Source organism: Colius striatus, chromosome 2 (assembly GCF_028858725.1).
Source record: "Colius striatus isolate bColStr4 chromosome 2, bColStr4.1.hap1, whole genome shotgun sequence".
Taxonomy (NCBI): Eukaryota; Metazoa; Chordata; class Aves; order Coliiformes; family Coliidae; genus Colius; species Colius striatus.
In genome coordinates this window covers 47,201,515-47,215,269 of record NC_084760.1, presented here as the reverse complement: position 1 = coordinate 47,215,269, position 13,755 = coordinate 47,201,515, and the positions used below count along the sequence as shown (strand labels likewise).

The window sequence follows — 13,755 nt, the reverse complement described above, 5'->3', positions numbered from 1 at the left end:
AGGGATGTGATTTAGTGGTGGACTTGGCACTGTGAGGTGGGAAGGTGGACTCGAGTATCTTTAAGGTCTTTCCAACCAAAATGATTCTGTATTTCATCAGTGTCTTTCATTGAGAGCAATGGAAACACAAACATTTCTGTATTCTCTGAGATATTTGAATATTTACCCTTACACAAATAAAACCAGATGCTTTGTTACGAGATGTTGAACGTAACCTCTATTATCATTGGGATAGAAGAACTTGAGTGCCCTAATGAATGAGTCTGACCTTCCAGATTCTGCAGCTCCTCTTGGTCTGCATGTTTACAGTGACAGGGCAGAAGTGACTTTCAGTATTTGTGTAAGGGCAGATAATGTTTGCACATACCATGAAATGAACTAATGGTACTTCCTTAAGCTGTACTACTTGAAGACCAGTAACCTAAAGAATCCATAAATAACTGCTATTTTTTCTCAGTTTTTGGTGAGACCTGGGCCCATATTTTGCCAAAAGGATCTGGTAGAGGACTTGAAATGGGAAGGAAACCCACAATTGAGCCAGAATCATGGATTGATCTGCCTGTAAGGGGACTGCATTGTTAAACTCTGTGAGCTGTACTGAAGCCTGACAAACATTTCCAACTTTTTATTTGAAAGTATGGAGTTGCATTACGCCTTTAACAGGCTGGCAGTATACTTCCAGGTTTCTCTATGGATTCCATTTTGCCCTGTCAGTGAATATCTTATCAACTCTTAACGAGAAAGTAATTTCATGCTCATCTTTAATTCATTCATTCATTCTATCATTATCCTCCCGTGACAGTAATATGTCTGTCCTGCACACCATTCAATTTTTATACCAATTACCCTCTTAAACTCTTTCCTGAACTTAACATTACTGGAAACTCACCATACCTATAATCGCTTCTCTCCAAAGCCTTTGTGTTTCTGCCGGCACAATGTCGCTGGCAACTTGTTTGGAAAGATGTAGAACTGAATGAGCATTGAAGCCATGCAGAAGTCTGTTTTTTTTCCAGTCTGTTAAAACTATTTTGAAAGTATTTTGAGGCAAATAGTCATTGCTATTTATACCAATCTTTCTGATATGAAGGGTATTGTAATTGGAATGGAAGCTGGGTCTAACATGGGATTAGGGATTTATTTTATCCCCAAATATTAGAGTTAGCTAAATCCCTCCTGGTGCAGAGAAGAGTTAATTTCCTTGGCTGGGTTAATAGCTTACTTTATCTTAACTCATAAAAAGTGGCTGTCAAACATCCTGCTTTATCAGGGCAGAACCCAAGTGAGTGTCGCTGTATAAAATACTTTTCTTTATGATCTTTTGGCAAGTGCTGCATTCATTTGTTTGATAGCGTTGCTGTGGAGCACTACATCACAGCAAACAACTCAAATATTATCAAACGTAGGGATTTTGCACATCAGCTATTGATCATTTGTTGAGTTTGTTTTTCAAATCACATACCTATGATACTATTACATTGATTCATAAATTTAAGTGATGGAAGTACTACTTTGGCTAACTGGAAAAAACGGAGTGCTGACTTGAAGTGGAGGTCTGAGGGTCCCAAGCTGACCCCCTACAACAGTGGACAACCTTCAGTCACTGTTCTGCTTTAAGGCGGTAGAAATGGGGAATTTTGCCCTGTCACACTCCAGTTCCTGTCTGTGAAATACTTGGTAACCATAAGAGGCTTTGTGAGCAGCTGCACTGGGTGTTTGCTGTCCTTTTTGGCCACATAAGTGGTACATGTCCATACATTGTACCACAGCAAATATCATCCTCATTTCTGCCCCTGCAACAATGCAGGCCTGTGGGGAGGGAGGTTCTCCTCCCATCTAAAATTGTATGGGTTTTCCCAGAGAGGCTCTGTTGTACTGGCTTTTATGTGAAAAGATTTTGCTGTTTTGATATTTCAATGTTAAAATGAAGTCGTGTGTGCAGTCTGTTGAGCTAAAAGGAGTTTAAAGCAGACTTCCCATGCACACTTCTTACGTAATAGTGCATTTCATAAATTCTGTTTAATCTGACTTGGTACAAAATGACCTTGTAGATTTAGGAGGAAAGTTTGTGATTGCAGCTGCCGCCTTTTAAAATGTCTAAATATAAACAGATTTTTTTGAAAGCTTGAAAAATTATCAGCGACATTTCTCTGATTTGAATTGAAAGTCAGAAATCATTCATCTAATTACTGTCAGAGCATTTTGAGAAGATGGCTTGTAGTGTTCTTGCTCCTCTGATGCAGTCTGTAGTAGTAATTCTTGTTGGTAGTTTTGGAAAGAGAAGACTGAAACAGGATGTGGTCCTCAAGCCTCTGCTTTTATGGAGGAGCTGGCAGGGGAGATCCTTGTCCTGGCTTGTCTCACACAGCATCCTTTTTGGTGTGAGCCCATCTCTTCTGGGCAATAACAATTAGTTTGTACATGTTGCACAAATGAGGTTTCACCAAGTTCTTATACAACCACGTTTGTGTTCTCCTGCCTTGGATAGACATTTCTCACCATGTGTTTGCAAGATTGGGTTTGTTTGTCCTGGAATTGCCTTTCCATCAGATCAGAGTTGCTCCATGAAAGTAAAACCATAATCTGTCAGCCTTTGGTCTTTCTTTGTCATCTGAAAACTGCTGCTGTTTGTGGAAGAAATTCTTAGGTAACAGACATGTAGTGTTGCATTTCATGCTACTGACACCCATCCATTGTTTTTATTCTGCCTTCAAGTTTATCACTTACTTGTTTTAATTGTCCTTGTACAGTGCCTCTCACTTTGTAAGCAATGGACTTCAAATAGGACAATTACTTGCACCAGGATTAATAATGAAAAATTGAAATACTGGCTCCAGTATTGATCTTGGCTAATGATCTGTCTTCAGTCTGATAGTTTCTTCTTCCCTAAGCCTTTTCAGGAAAGCTCTTCATCTTCTCAGTCTTTGCAAATCTCACAGTTAACTAACTTCCTCACAATACCATTTCAACTTTAATTAACATGTGAATTATTCCTATTAGCTAGTATTAAAAGTAAAAACCTTACTCACACCCTGTCAAGGTTGCCTCATACTTTGAGTTTTGAGAGTCAGTCCTGACTTTGCTCGTGCCACATCAGAGGCTGGAGCAGAGATACACCAGGATGAAGAGACGTGGCGGTTGGGTGTCAGCTTTTGCTGATAATTTGCTTTTATTGCTGATTGAAAGCTTTGTGCTGTTTAAACCCTTTTGCTGATGTTATTGAAGCCTGAGGTTGAAACCATGTGTGCGTGTGTTAAGCTCGAGAGATAATTTAGGGCTTTTGAACTTGCATCAATGGTGTAAAAAGCAAGATGACTATTAGTCTGCAGTCTGGTCACAGACTCTCATGCTGCCCACTTGGGAGTTAGATTAAACAGGTAACAAACATTAAGATTGATGTAGTTAATGATATTCTTACAGGTAGATCATGTGACAGAAGTTAATGCAAAAGAGAATCTTGGAGGGAAAAAGGCAGGGGTTTTGAGAGGTTTCTGAAGTGGTGGTGTTATGAGGATTAGGTAGAAATGTAATAAAAGTAAAAATTCACTTAAATATTTCACATCATTTTTCAGCATATGCAAAATTTAGTGGTTTTATGATTTTGGGGAAATAATCTTTTTAAGAAATAAGAAATATTGCTAATTTGTTTAGGATGTTTTTATATTTGTAGCTCAAATGTCTTCTTTTTGGAAGTTCTCCAGAAAAATTCAAAACACCTGGTATGTTTTGTTCTTAAATATAAGCAAGAGACTTAAAAAGCTTTTACAAGCCAGGATCATCTTAACCATGTTAGGTCCAAGTGTCCACTGAGTGACTGTAGACCCTTCGAGGCCCTGGCTGAGTTGCTCACCATGCTCCTCATGTCCTGTCCTTGGTTTACCTGACAATTCAGTAAAAGAAGAAGAAAAAAGCTGTTCTTCTGTCTGCAGCACCTCTGAGTTGATGCAAAATTGGGGTGGATTTTTTTGGAAATAAATACTAATTACTTATTTATGTGTTTATTTTAGGGATAGACTTCAAGATTAAAACTGTTGAATTACAAGGAAAGAAGATCAAGCTACAGATATGGTGAGTAATGCACTGAAGAAACTATGGGGTGGCATCCTTCCAGATGACTTCTTTCGGAAGTGGGTATTTGTGAGAAGCAGGTATTACTCTTTTTGAGACTGCATTCAGGTATCTAATTTTGTAACTGTGTTTTCTATTGTCAATTGTGGTAAAACTCCTTGTATGTTCACCTAAACTCTTTTTAAAGGAATGAGGAAGAGATGTGTGTATTGGGTTTTTCTAACCGCTGTTAGTGACTACTCCCATGGACAGGCTATTGGCACATCTCCTGCTGGGGAGGACGGGATCCTTGCTTGCAGTCTGTGATTTAGTGGGAAGTGTTTTAAAAACAGCGTGTTTAAATTAGGAGCTGCCTCAAACCTCTGACTATAAATTGACTAGTAGCCTTGCTTTGTGTCAGCAAGAAAATGTAATCCACATCTCCACTTGTTTTCTATTTTTCCATGGTAAACTGGAGAGTTTCTCAGCTGACTGAAAACATTTTCTGTAGGAAAGTCTAGCATGAGGCAACAGTTACAATCTTTCCTTTTAGCCCTATCTTTCATAACTACTGTATTCTGAGTCCTTCTTGGTACCACCACTCTGAGCGTGCATATTCTCTCCTACTTGTTTCTTATTTCCAGGTCCTGTGAGCATCTCTTTAGCAGAAGCTGGCCAAGTTAGCTATTTGTCTTGTGCCTTGCAAAGGAAAAAGTTGTCAAAGTTGATTTTGTTGTATAAACCACAATGCTGATCAATAAGGATGATATTCTTCAGCAGGGAGCCACAAAGGGTCACTGCCTTTGTAAGAGTGATGCTTGAGATGGAGCTGTCTGAGGAAGGATGAGTGAGAAAAAGATGGAGAGGGGCCAGCACAGGGCTACCAAGGTGCTGAGGGGACTTTCCTCCTCTGAGGAGGAGGAAAGGCTACAGGCTGTTCAACCTGGAGAAGAGAAGGCTGAGAGAGGCCTTTATCAATGCTGAGAAATCCATAAAGAGTGAATGTCAGGAGGATGGGGCCAGTCGTTGTTCTGTCATATCCAGTGCCAGGACAAGGGGTAACAGGCACAAGCTGGAACACAGCAGGTGCCACTAGTACAGGAGGAGAAACTTGTTTGGTGTTGAGGTGAGGGAGCCCTGGCCCAGGCTGCCTAGGGAGGGTGTGGAGGCTCCTTCTCGGGAGGTTTCCAAAGCCACCTGGACACGTTCCTGTGCTCCCTGATAGAGGGGAAGCTGCTTGAGCAGGGACTTGGGCTAGATGAGCTCTGCAGGGCTCTTCAGCCCTTGTCATTCAGGGATTCTGTGGGTATAGATCAGCTGGGAACTGAGAGCAGAGAAGCAGCAAGGACAGAACCAAGAGCATTTGCTAAGATGTGTCCAGGTGTAACAGAGCTTCATGGATTGACCTCCTGGGCAGCTCTTGCACTAAGAAGTCACCAGACTGTTAACATTCAGATTTTCAACTAACTTCTGACAATTGTTTTGTGTTATATTATTTTTAGGCCAAAAGGGTAGGTGCTTTGAGTTACTATGGGACAGAATGATAGAGCAGAACATTGGAATGACTTAAAGGCAGTGCTAGATTAAATTTAGGAAGAAGTCATCATGAAATGTAAAACCAGGAACTATGATATTCTGATTATAATGAGTGTTGTGAATACTGAGGATGTTTAATGTATTTATAGACAAGGAAGCAAGACATAATGAAGCTGTTATACGCTATGAGGTTTAGTAGCAGGCAAATAAGGGAGGTTTAAGTGAGCTGAGTTTTCTCAAATTACAACTTTTAAGTGTTGTAAAGCTGAAATATTGTTGTCTAAATCTGCTTCTTTGTCTTGCCAGTTTACAGTTTAACATTTGAAATGCAACTTGAAAAGCAGGAAGTGAAGTTCCTGTGGCACACATTTTTTAAGGGAAAAAAAAAACCCCTAAAACCAAAATGTAGGCTTTATAGTTTCTAACTTATCCTGTACAAGGAGTTTTGCCCAGCAGTGGTTTGATGGCTAGAAGTGTAGTGTCTTCTGGTGAAGATACTTAGTGCAATGCATCTATATTTAACCACTGCTTCCTGTGTTTAAGCTCTTGTAGGAGTCATGTAACATATTTCCAGAATTCCACTGCAGCAGTTTGGTAAGCCAGGGATGCACCTAGGGGAACAGTTCCCATGAAACCTGAGGTGTAGCTTTTCTTGTGTCCCAAGTACAGATTGTGCATTTATAACTGGAGTAAAAGCACAGGAGCTAATGCAGCTCAATCAACTAAATGTGTCTTCCCAATTGTTGGTACCACTTCTACAGAGACACAGCTCTGTGCTTGATAAACCAGATCAGGATGTAACAAAAGGCTGATGCTGAGGAGAAAACAAGCTCAGTCTAAGTCAAGAGATGAGACCTTTGACACTTTCAGTTAGTACTGCATTGCATATCTGCTTGTCTTAACAGACCATATCCATCCTCAGAATTCAGAGGAGAAATTATCCCTATTTTCGTTTCTGGGTTTCCCCTCTACCTGAAAACTATGTCCCCATTTGTGATGTTGCCTCTCTGTTGGCCTTGTTTCTTGTTCGTGCGTCTGAGCTGCTTCTGGTTGCTCAAAGAGCAAGATACTGGGTGCGGTGGCATTGACCCCATCCACCATTGTAAGTCAAGTCACAGCTCTCCACAGTGCTACTGTACCTTTGTCTAGCTTTTCATAATACCATTTTCTTGCTTCCTAACAGCCTCTCTTTCTGTTTGAGCAAAGGCAGTTTTGTGTTGTCATTCTTACTGTTATTATTATCATCATCCTTATCACTACAGAATCCCATAATGATGGGAATTGGAAGGGCTCTGCAGAGCTCATCCAGCCCAACTCCCTGCCAAGGCAGGTTCCCCTCAATCAGGGGGCACAGGAACTTGTCCAGGCCCCCCTTAGCCTTCTCTTCTCCAGGCTGAACAGCCCCAGGTCCTGCAGCCTTTCCTCCTCACAGAGATGTTCCAGTCCTTTCAGCGTCTTGGTAGCCCTGCACTGACTTCTCTCCAGCAGTTGCTTTCTTCTTGATGCCCTCCAGGATGCCACTGGCCTTCTTACCCATGAGGGCATATTGACGCTCATGTTATTTGCTGCCCACCAGCACTCCCAGGTCTCTCTCTGCAGAGCTGCTCTCCAACAGGTCGCCCCCAGCCTGTCCTGATGCAGGGGCTTGTTCCTCCCCAGGTGCAGGACTCTGCGATTGCCTTTGCTGAACTTCAGGAGATTCCTCTCTGTCCCACTCTCAGCCTGTCCAGATCTGGTTGAATGGCAGCACAGTCCCCGGTGAATCAGCCACTCCTCTCAGTTTGGTGTCATTGGTGCTTATGCAGATTGAAACCTCATGGGGTTTTTTTTCCCAGAATAGTGTCAGCTGTTTGCAAAATGACAGATGATGATGGGGTTTTGTACCTTATAGAACTTGTTCTGTATCAGCCATTTCCCAAACATGCTGGAGTTTCCTTATGTAGAGCTTCTCAGTGTTTATGAAGGAGTTGTGCTCAGTGGGCTGTCAATGGTAGGAGTGATGGCTGAACAAACCTGTCCTTTACAGAATAAGATTTCTACATCAATGGGAGTGATGAAGTATTTGATTATGTAGTGTTTGTTATTTACATAGGTGAAAAATATATGTCTTTGCATAGAGAAAGCAATAGAACCTGTTACACAGTTCAAACTCCCTGTGGTGACCTGGCTTTTGCTGATCTGTATAATCCTCCCTCACCCACAGTGTAAATCTTTCCCATGCTGTTGTCCTAGTATAGGAGTTGCTCTCTGGCTGCCTCCAAAGCTCCTGTTTTACTGTGACTAGGACTGGCTTATGTACTCGTTAGGGTGGAGGTGCAGCCTCAGTGGGCAATCAGTTTTACAGAAAACAGGTAAAGTTGGTGCTTTCTAATCCAGCTCTGCTCCTTTCCTGCAGAGCAGGGTAGCTACCTCTTTATCTTCCTGGGTATGGAAAATGAGCAGACATTGCAGTATCTCAGTCTTGCCTTGACCTCTAAAATAGATATATAGGAGTAAAGCAGGAACACAAAGGTGAAGCTGAGTTAAACCTTGCACAAGGCGATTCATGGCCTGAGACTTCATAGCTTTTAAAAGGTGAGATTGCTATTGAGTAAGGATCAAGCTAGGAAGAAAGTGTTTTCATGTTGCTCCAACTGTAAACGTGTCTATTGCAAAATGATGTGGAAATGAGGAGAGGGGAGATTGAGACAAGAGAATGTGGAGAGCAGTGAAATTGGGTAGCAAGAAGGGTTATGTCTGTGTGCAGGGAGCTTCCAGGGGCGGTGTATGGTCTGCAAGCAAGAACAGGGGTGGGACACAGCTCTTGGGACTGGATTTCTGAAGGAATGAGCTTGTTCAGGACAGATCCATCCAAAGCACTACGGGTATGTCAAATTCTGGGTGGATGAAGAATTGGATATCTTCTTGATTAGGTTATTGTTCTGCTTGTCTGGTTAGAAAAAATCTTGATGTGAGATTTATATGATACAATGCCATATGGAAAGTCACCAGCAGTGGGCTTAGCACAGGGTTTGGGAGAAAGGAATTACAGTAAAGGTTTGGGAACAGAAGTACAAAGGGTGGAACCTTGGAGAGTTGACACTGATGGATGTCTCAAAAAAATATTAATACAGTAATGGTCATATTACAGACAAAGGAGACAGAAATAAGGGACCAAATGAGGGAATACTGCTTCTGGAAAAGATGATTTAGAGGAATAAATTCATCTATGAAGAGTGTAATATCATATGCTCCAGGACCTCAGTGATGGGCTTGGCAGTGGAAGATGAGGGGTTGGACTCCATGAGCTTAAAGATTTTTTTCCAACTAAAATGATTATATGAATTGCTTTGAAATGGAAACCAACAGGCTTAGGCATCCTGTAATTCACTTATTATTAGCATAATGTAGCAATTGAAAAACTAAATGTGCTTTTTCTGGTACTGTGGGTGCCATCATTTCCAGTGGGCAGGGAGGTAGGTGTCACAGTGTAACACAGCACACAGTTTTGGATAGCATGCCCTAGAAAGAAAGAGGCAGTTAGGATCAGAGGGATATAATAGCAGTTTTAGGAAGAACAGCTGGAAAGATTAGGATTCTTTGAGATGTCAGAGAAGTGATAAAAGTACTATTTTTTTTATTTGCACTGGAAAAGGTAGGTAGAGACTAAGACCACTTGTTGCCTTCTCTGATACCAGAGCGTTGGTTCTGGCATAAGGTTGGAAGGAGGCACAGGCAAAACACAAGGAAATGAATACACTCTGAAACTCCTCATCACAAGATGTGATGATAGGTACAGATGGACGTGGGTTTGCAAGGGATTTCACAACAGAACAGTCTGTTTTGGACTGTTAAATACATGGATGTGATCTCTGTCTCCAGAAGTCCTTCAGCTAAGCTGAAGCAGAAGCTGGAAAACCAGATACAGCTCTTCTGCACTTGTGAGAACGCACAAGTCAGATGGAGGTGTTTCATCCTGGCAAAGTGAAGACTGGAAGAAAGTATTACTGTGATGTACAAAAGACACAGTGGCAGCAGACACAGAAGAGAAGGAAGCACTCTTTAATCTCAAGGACAGTGGAAATTAAAGTTGCTGAAAATCCACCACACTCTGCGAGCAGCTCTACTTCAGTGTAATAGAAATTAAATTAAGAAAGAGGAACATGTAGTGGGAAAAAAACCTTGATCAGCTTGGTATTTCAGGATAGAACTTGACAAATAAGAGCATCATAATGTAGCCGGTTTGGCTGTTGCAGAAGAATTTACCCCAGGAGCCCCCTTGTAATTTATTACAAATATTCCATGAAAATGAGTTGCAAACAATACAACACCTTTCTCTGTGGTCCAGGGGGACACCTGGAAAATTTAAGAGGCGATCTTTAGGTGGATTTACAGGATGTTGATATTGGGAGAGTGAATCCAAAACAAACAAACAGAAAAACTCAAAACCAAACACCATTATGTTGTCTGTGGGATGCAAGAGGGATGGGGTGGTGCAGAAAGCCGTTCAAGAAGTAACTGCAGTATTTAGGAATAGTTTTCTAGAGATTATAAACAGAGTGAGGTTATTTGAGCAGTTGTGGGTGATTAGCCTTTTCGGATGGTCTGTACTGGCCTTCCCAGGTCAGAGTGGTAAGTAATCTCAAGCTGAAACAGCCACATGGTGTATACATGTCTAGTTTTAGCAACCTGGTCTAGTGGAATGTGTCCCTTCCCATGGCAAGGGTATTGGAACTAGATGGTCTTTTAGGTCTCTGCCAACCAAAATCATTCCAAGAACCACAAAATCCCCAAATGATGGGGGTTGGGAAAGTCCTCCAGGGCTCATCCAGAACAACTCCTTGCTAAAGCAGCTTCCCCTAGATCAAGGGGCACAGGAACATGTCCAGGCAGGTTTGGAAAGCTCCTGAGAAGGAGCCTCCACACCCTCCCTGGGCAGCCTGGGCCAGGGCTCCCTCACCTCAACACCAAACAAGTTTCTCCTCCTGTGCCAGTGGCACTTGCTGGGTTCCAGCTTGTGCCTGTTACCCGTTGTCCTGGCACTGGCCACCCCACAACAAACACTGGCCCCATCCGCTCCACACCCACCCTTCAGAGATTTCTGGGCATTGATCAGGGACTCCCTCAGCCTTCTTTTCTCCAGGCTGAACAGCCCCAGGTCCTGCAGCCTTTCCTTCTCACACAGATGTTCCAGTCCCCTCAGCATCTTGGTAGCCCTGCACTGGCCTCTCTCCAGCAGTTCCCTGTCTCTCTTGAGCTGGGGAGCTCAGAACTGGACACAGGCCTCCAGATGAGGCCTCACCAGGGCAGAGTAGAAAGGGAGGAGAACCTTCCTTAACTTGCTGACCACACTCTCTTCATGTGCCCCAGGATGCCATTGGCCTTCTTACCCACGAGGGCACGATGCTGCTCATGTTCATTTGCTGCCCACCAGCACTCCCAGGTTCCTCTCTGCAGAGCTGCTCTCCAGCAGGTCACCCCCAGCCTGTCCTGGTGCAGGGGGTTGCTCTTCCCCAGGTGTGGGACTCTGCACTTGCCTTCACTGAAAGTCTTCAAATAATCGTAAGCCTGATTTTAAGGAGTAGCCAGAGTAGATGAGTAGAGGTGTATGAACATTAGTTTTGCAGGAGTTCATTGGGATTGGCAGTTGTTGATTCTTCACTTGTAAACTTTCCATAGACCAGTTTTCATGCAGATTCCTGATACTGTGTCAGTGAGCTGTGTGTGTTGTCAGCCAGAACAAGGAAGTCCCATAGACTGAGGTGAATGCATCAGTGCATTTTATCTGGGAACGCTTACAAAAAGAATGTCTTTAGAATTTTGTTTTATGTGGCAGTGAGCTGGTTGCAAATACAATCACCTGTCCAGGTGCAGAAGTGTGCAGCTGTCCAAAACAGTTACACGGGTGAGGATTCCCTGTGCAAGCTCTTGTATTTAGTAAGTGTAGTGATGACCAGTCAGAGCTGCAGCCAACAGCACTAACTAGTTACTTTTAATTAGTTAATTACTTTTTGCAATTTTCCTTTGAGCACCTCTTGCTGCAGAGAGCTTTTGAGGTTCTCCACCATGTGCATAGCACAAGGCACAAGAGATTATACTCGCATATCAGTCTGACTTCCTACAAGACAATTAAGATACTTCAGTCAGATTTTTTTTTAAACTCTGGATCAGTGTTTTTTTCAAAAAAGCTGGAGCTTGCCAGTGGTGAAGTGTCTTACAGATGTTCTTTTGAGAAGGAAAGTCTTCAACCCAGTCACTAAAGCTTCCCAGAGTGTGCCAGCTGTAAGCAGTACAGTTTCTTCAGTGCAATATTCTGCCACATGGTCTTTAAAAATACTGCAAGAAGAAGCAGTAAAAAAATTCTCAGGATTGTTTTACTGGGAATTATTTTGTTTAATACATTGAAGACCTTTATTTCAAGCTGAGTAGACGGGAGGGATCTTCTTAAGTCCTCAGATATAATCTCTCCTTGTTGCATCCATATAAATCTTTCATAAACAAGTCATAGTACATTTTAAGGTTTCTTTAGTCTCTGCTCGGTCAACTGGAAAGCTGTCCCAGAAATTCCTTTCTCTGTTGGTTAAACCTCTAATGTGATACAGCTTATGCATACTTTAATGTTGGCATGAGAATGATTTAAATAGATTTTTCACTTCCCTTGTGCATCTCCTTTCCCTGGTCCCAAAGGACAACCTCCTTTGTCTTCATTTTGCAGCTAAACAAACCAAGTTCTCTGAGTTTCCTCCTGTGCAGTCAGGCTTCATTTTCCTTGGCTATCTTCATAGTCCTTGTCTACATTTATTTTAGCTTGGGGAGCCAGCCAGCTTCCGCAAATGTTTTTGCCTCCACCGAGGATTTATTGCACACCCAGAGCTTGGAGCATATTCTGACAAATCCCAAAAGGATTGAGGGCTAGGGCAGCAAACAAGGAGTGCGGTCTGTGATTGTCTCGTGCCGTTTGCTCAGGGTGGATTCATCAGTTGAAGGCAGTTTCAAAACCATAACTCATTTCCTCTTGTTTGCTTCAGTCCATTCTCTAATCTCACATCCATTAAGAGTTATCTCTGAATAATGAATGGAGAATCCATTAAGAAGGGGAAGGGTCAAATATAGTACTTACTTTTAAAAACAAAAAAGGAGGGGAAACACTCTGGGTTCTTTGCCTTTTCCCTCCCCAGCTTTGTTTTCATCCATTAACTTGGCTTCAGTTGCCAGAAAAAACAGTGGAGTTAAGTTAGTTGCAGGCACATAGGACCTGACAAGCAATGAGTAACAACTAAGTATTGTCAACTCCAAGTTGTGTCAAATCAATGTGAGTTCTCACTGTGGTGGCTGCTGGCCCTGTCATGCGGGGAGCAAGCGCAGGTGCCGTGTGTCTTGATGGTTTTGGTAAGGCTTTTCTGGCACCATCCTGTTTGATAGAGGACCGTGGCTTAAGTGAAGTTGCTGTCAGGTGGATGCAAAACTCACAGGCTGAGAAAGTAAACGATGTGTAGGTAAGAGTTCTAGGGAGATACTTTGCAGGAGTCTGTCCTGAGTTTCATGACAGGCAATGTTGTCTTTAATGCATGGCATAAGGGGAGTTGAGAGTTGGGATAAGGGAGTAGAGAGTATGGTTATTGCGTTTAAAGCTAAGCAGGAAAAGAGGAAGTTGCAAACTATAAATTGGGTTGAGGACTGGATTATAATTCAGATTGCTCTAGAGTGATTAGAGAAATGTTGTTGAAAAAGGTCCTGTGAAATTCAGCAGAGACAAATGCAAAGTTACCAAGGTGAGTACGTGTAACCGATTACTCAGATGTCAGAAGAACTTGCTTGGTCGTGAGGAGAGGGGACGGGACATGTAAACAGGCTTGCCCAAGTCTTTTAGAAAATATTCCTGTATGAGGCTGGTGAGACTTCAGCTGGAGGAGTGTCCTGGTTTTTGTGTTGACATGGACAAATTGGAGGGAGTCCAGAGAGAGTAATAGGTGAGGCTGTGTATCTTGGACCTTTGGCCAGCGAGTAAGGTCTGAAGAGTTTGAGGTGAAAATAGAGAGAAGGTGCAAGAGCTGTCTTTGAGTATGAAAAATCAGCTGTATAAAGAAAGGGAATGAGTTCCTCTAGTTCCCTATGAAAGGTAAGACAAGGACTGATGGCCTTACTTTGTGCTAAGGAAAACCCCAGTGTCATCAGAAGAAGCGTCTAACAGGT

The 13,755-nt window shown here is 42.5% G+C and overlaps 1 protein-coding gene across 1 annotated transcript in view; it reads left to right on the top strand.

Annotated features, from left to right (window-relative positions):
• Nucleotides 1-13,755, top strand: part of RAB10 (RAB10, member RAS oncogene family) — a 50,009-nt gene that overhangs the window by 24,869 nt on the left and 11,385 nt on the right. The window contains exon 2 of the mRNA XM_061990260.1: nt 4,008-4,068. Coding sequence (XP_061846244.1) covers nt 4,008-4,068 — 61 coding nt within the window. The remainder of the gene's footprint in view (nt 1-4,007; nt 4,069-13,755) is intronic.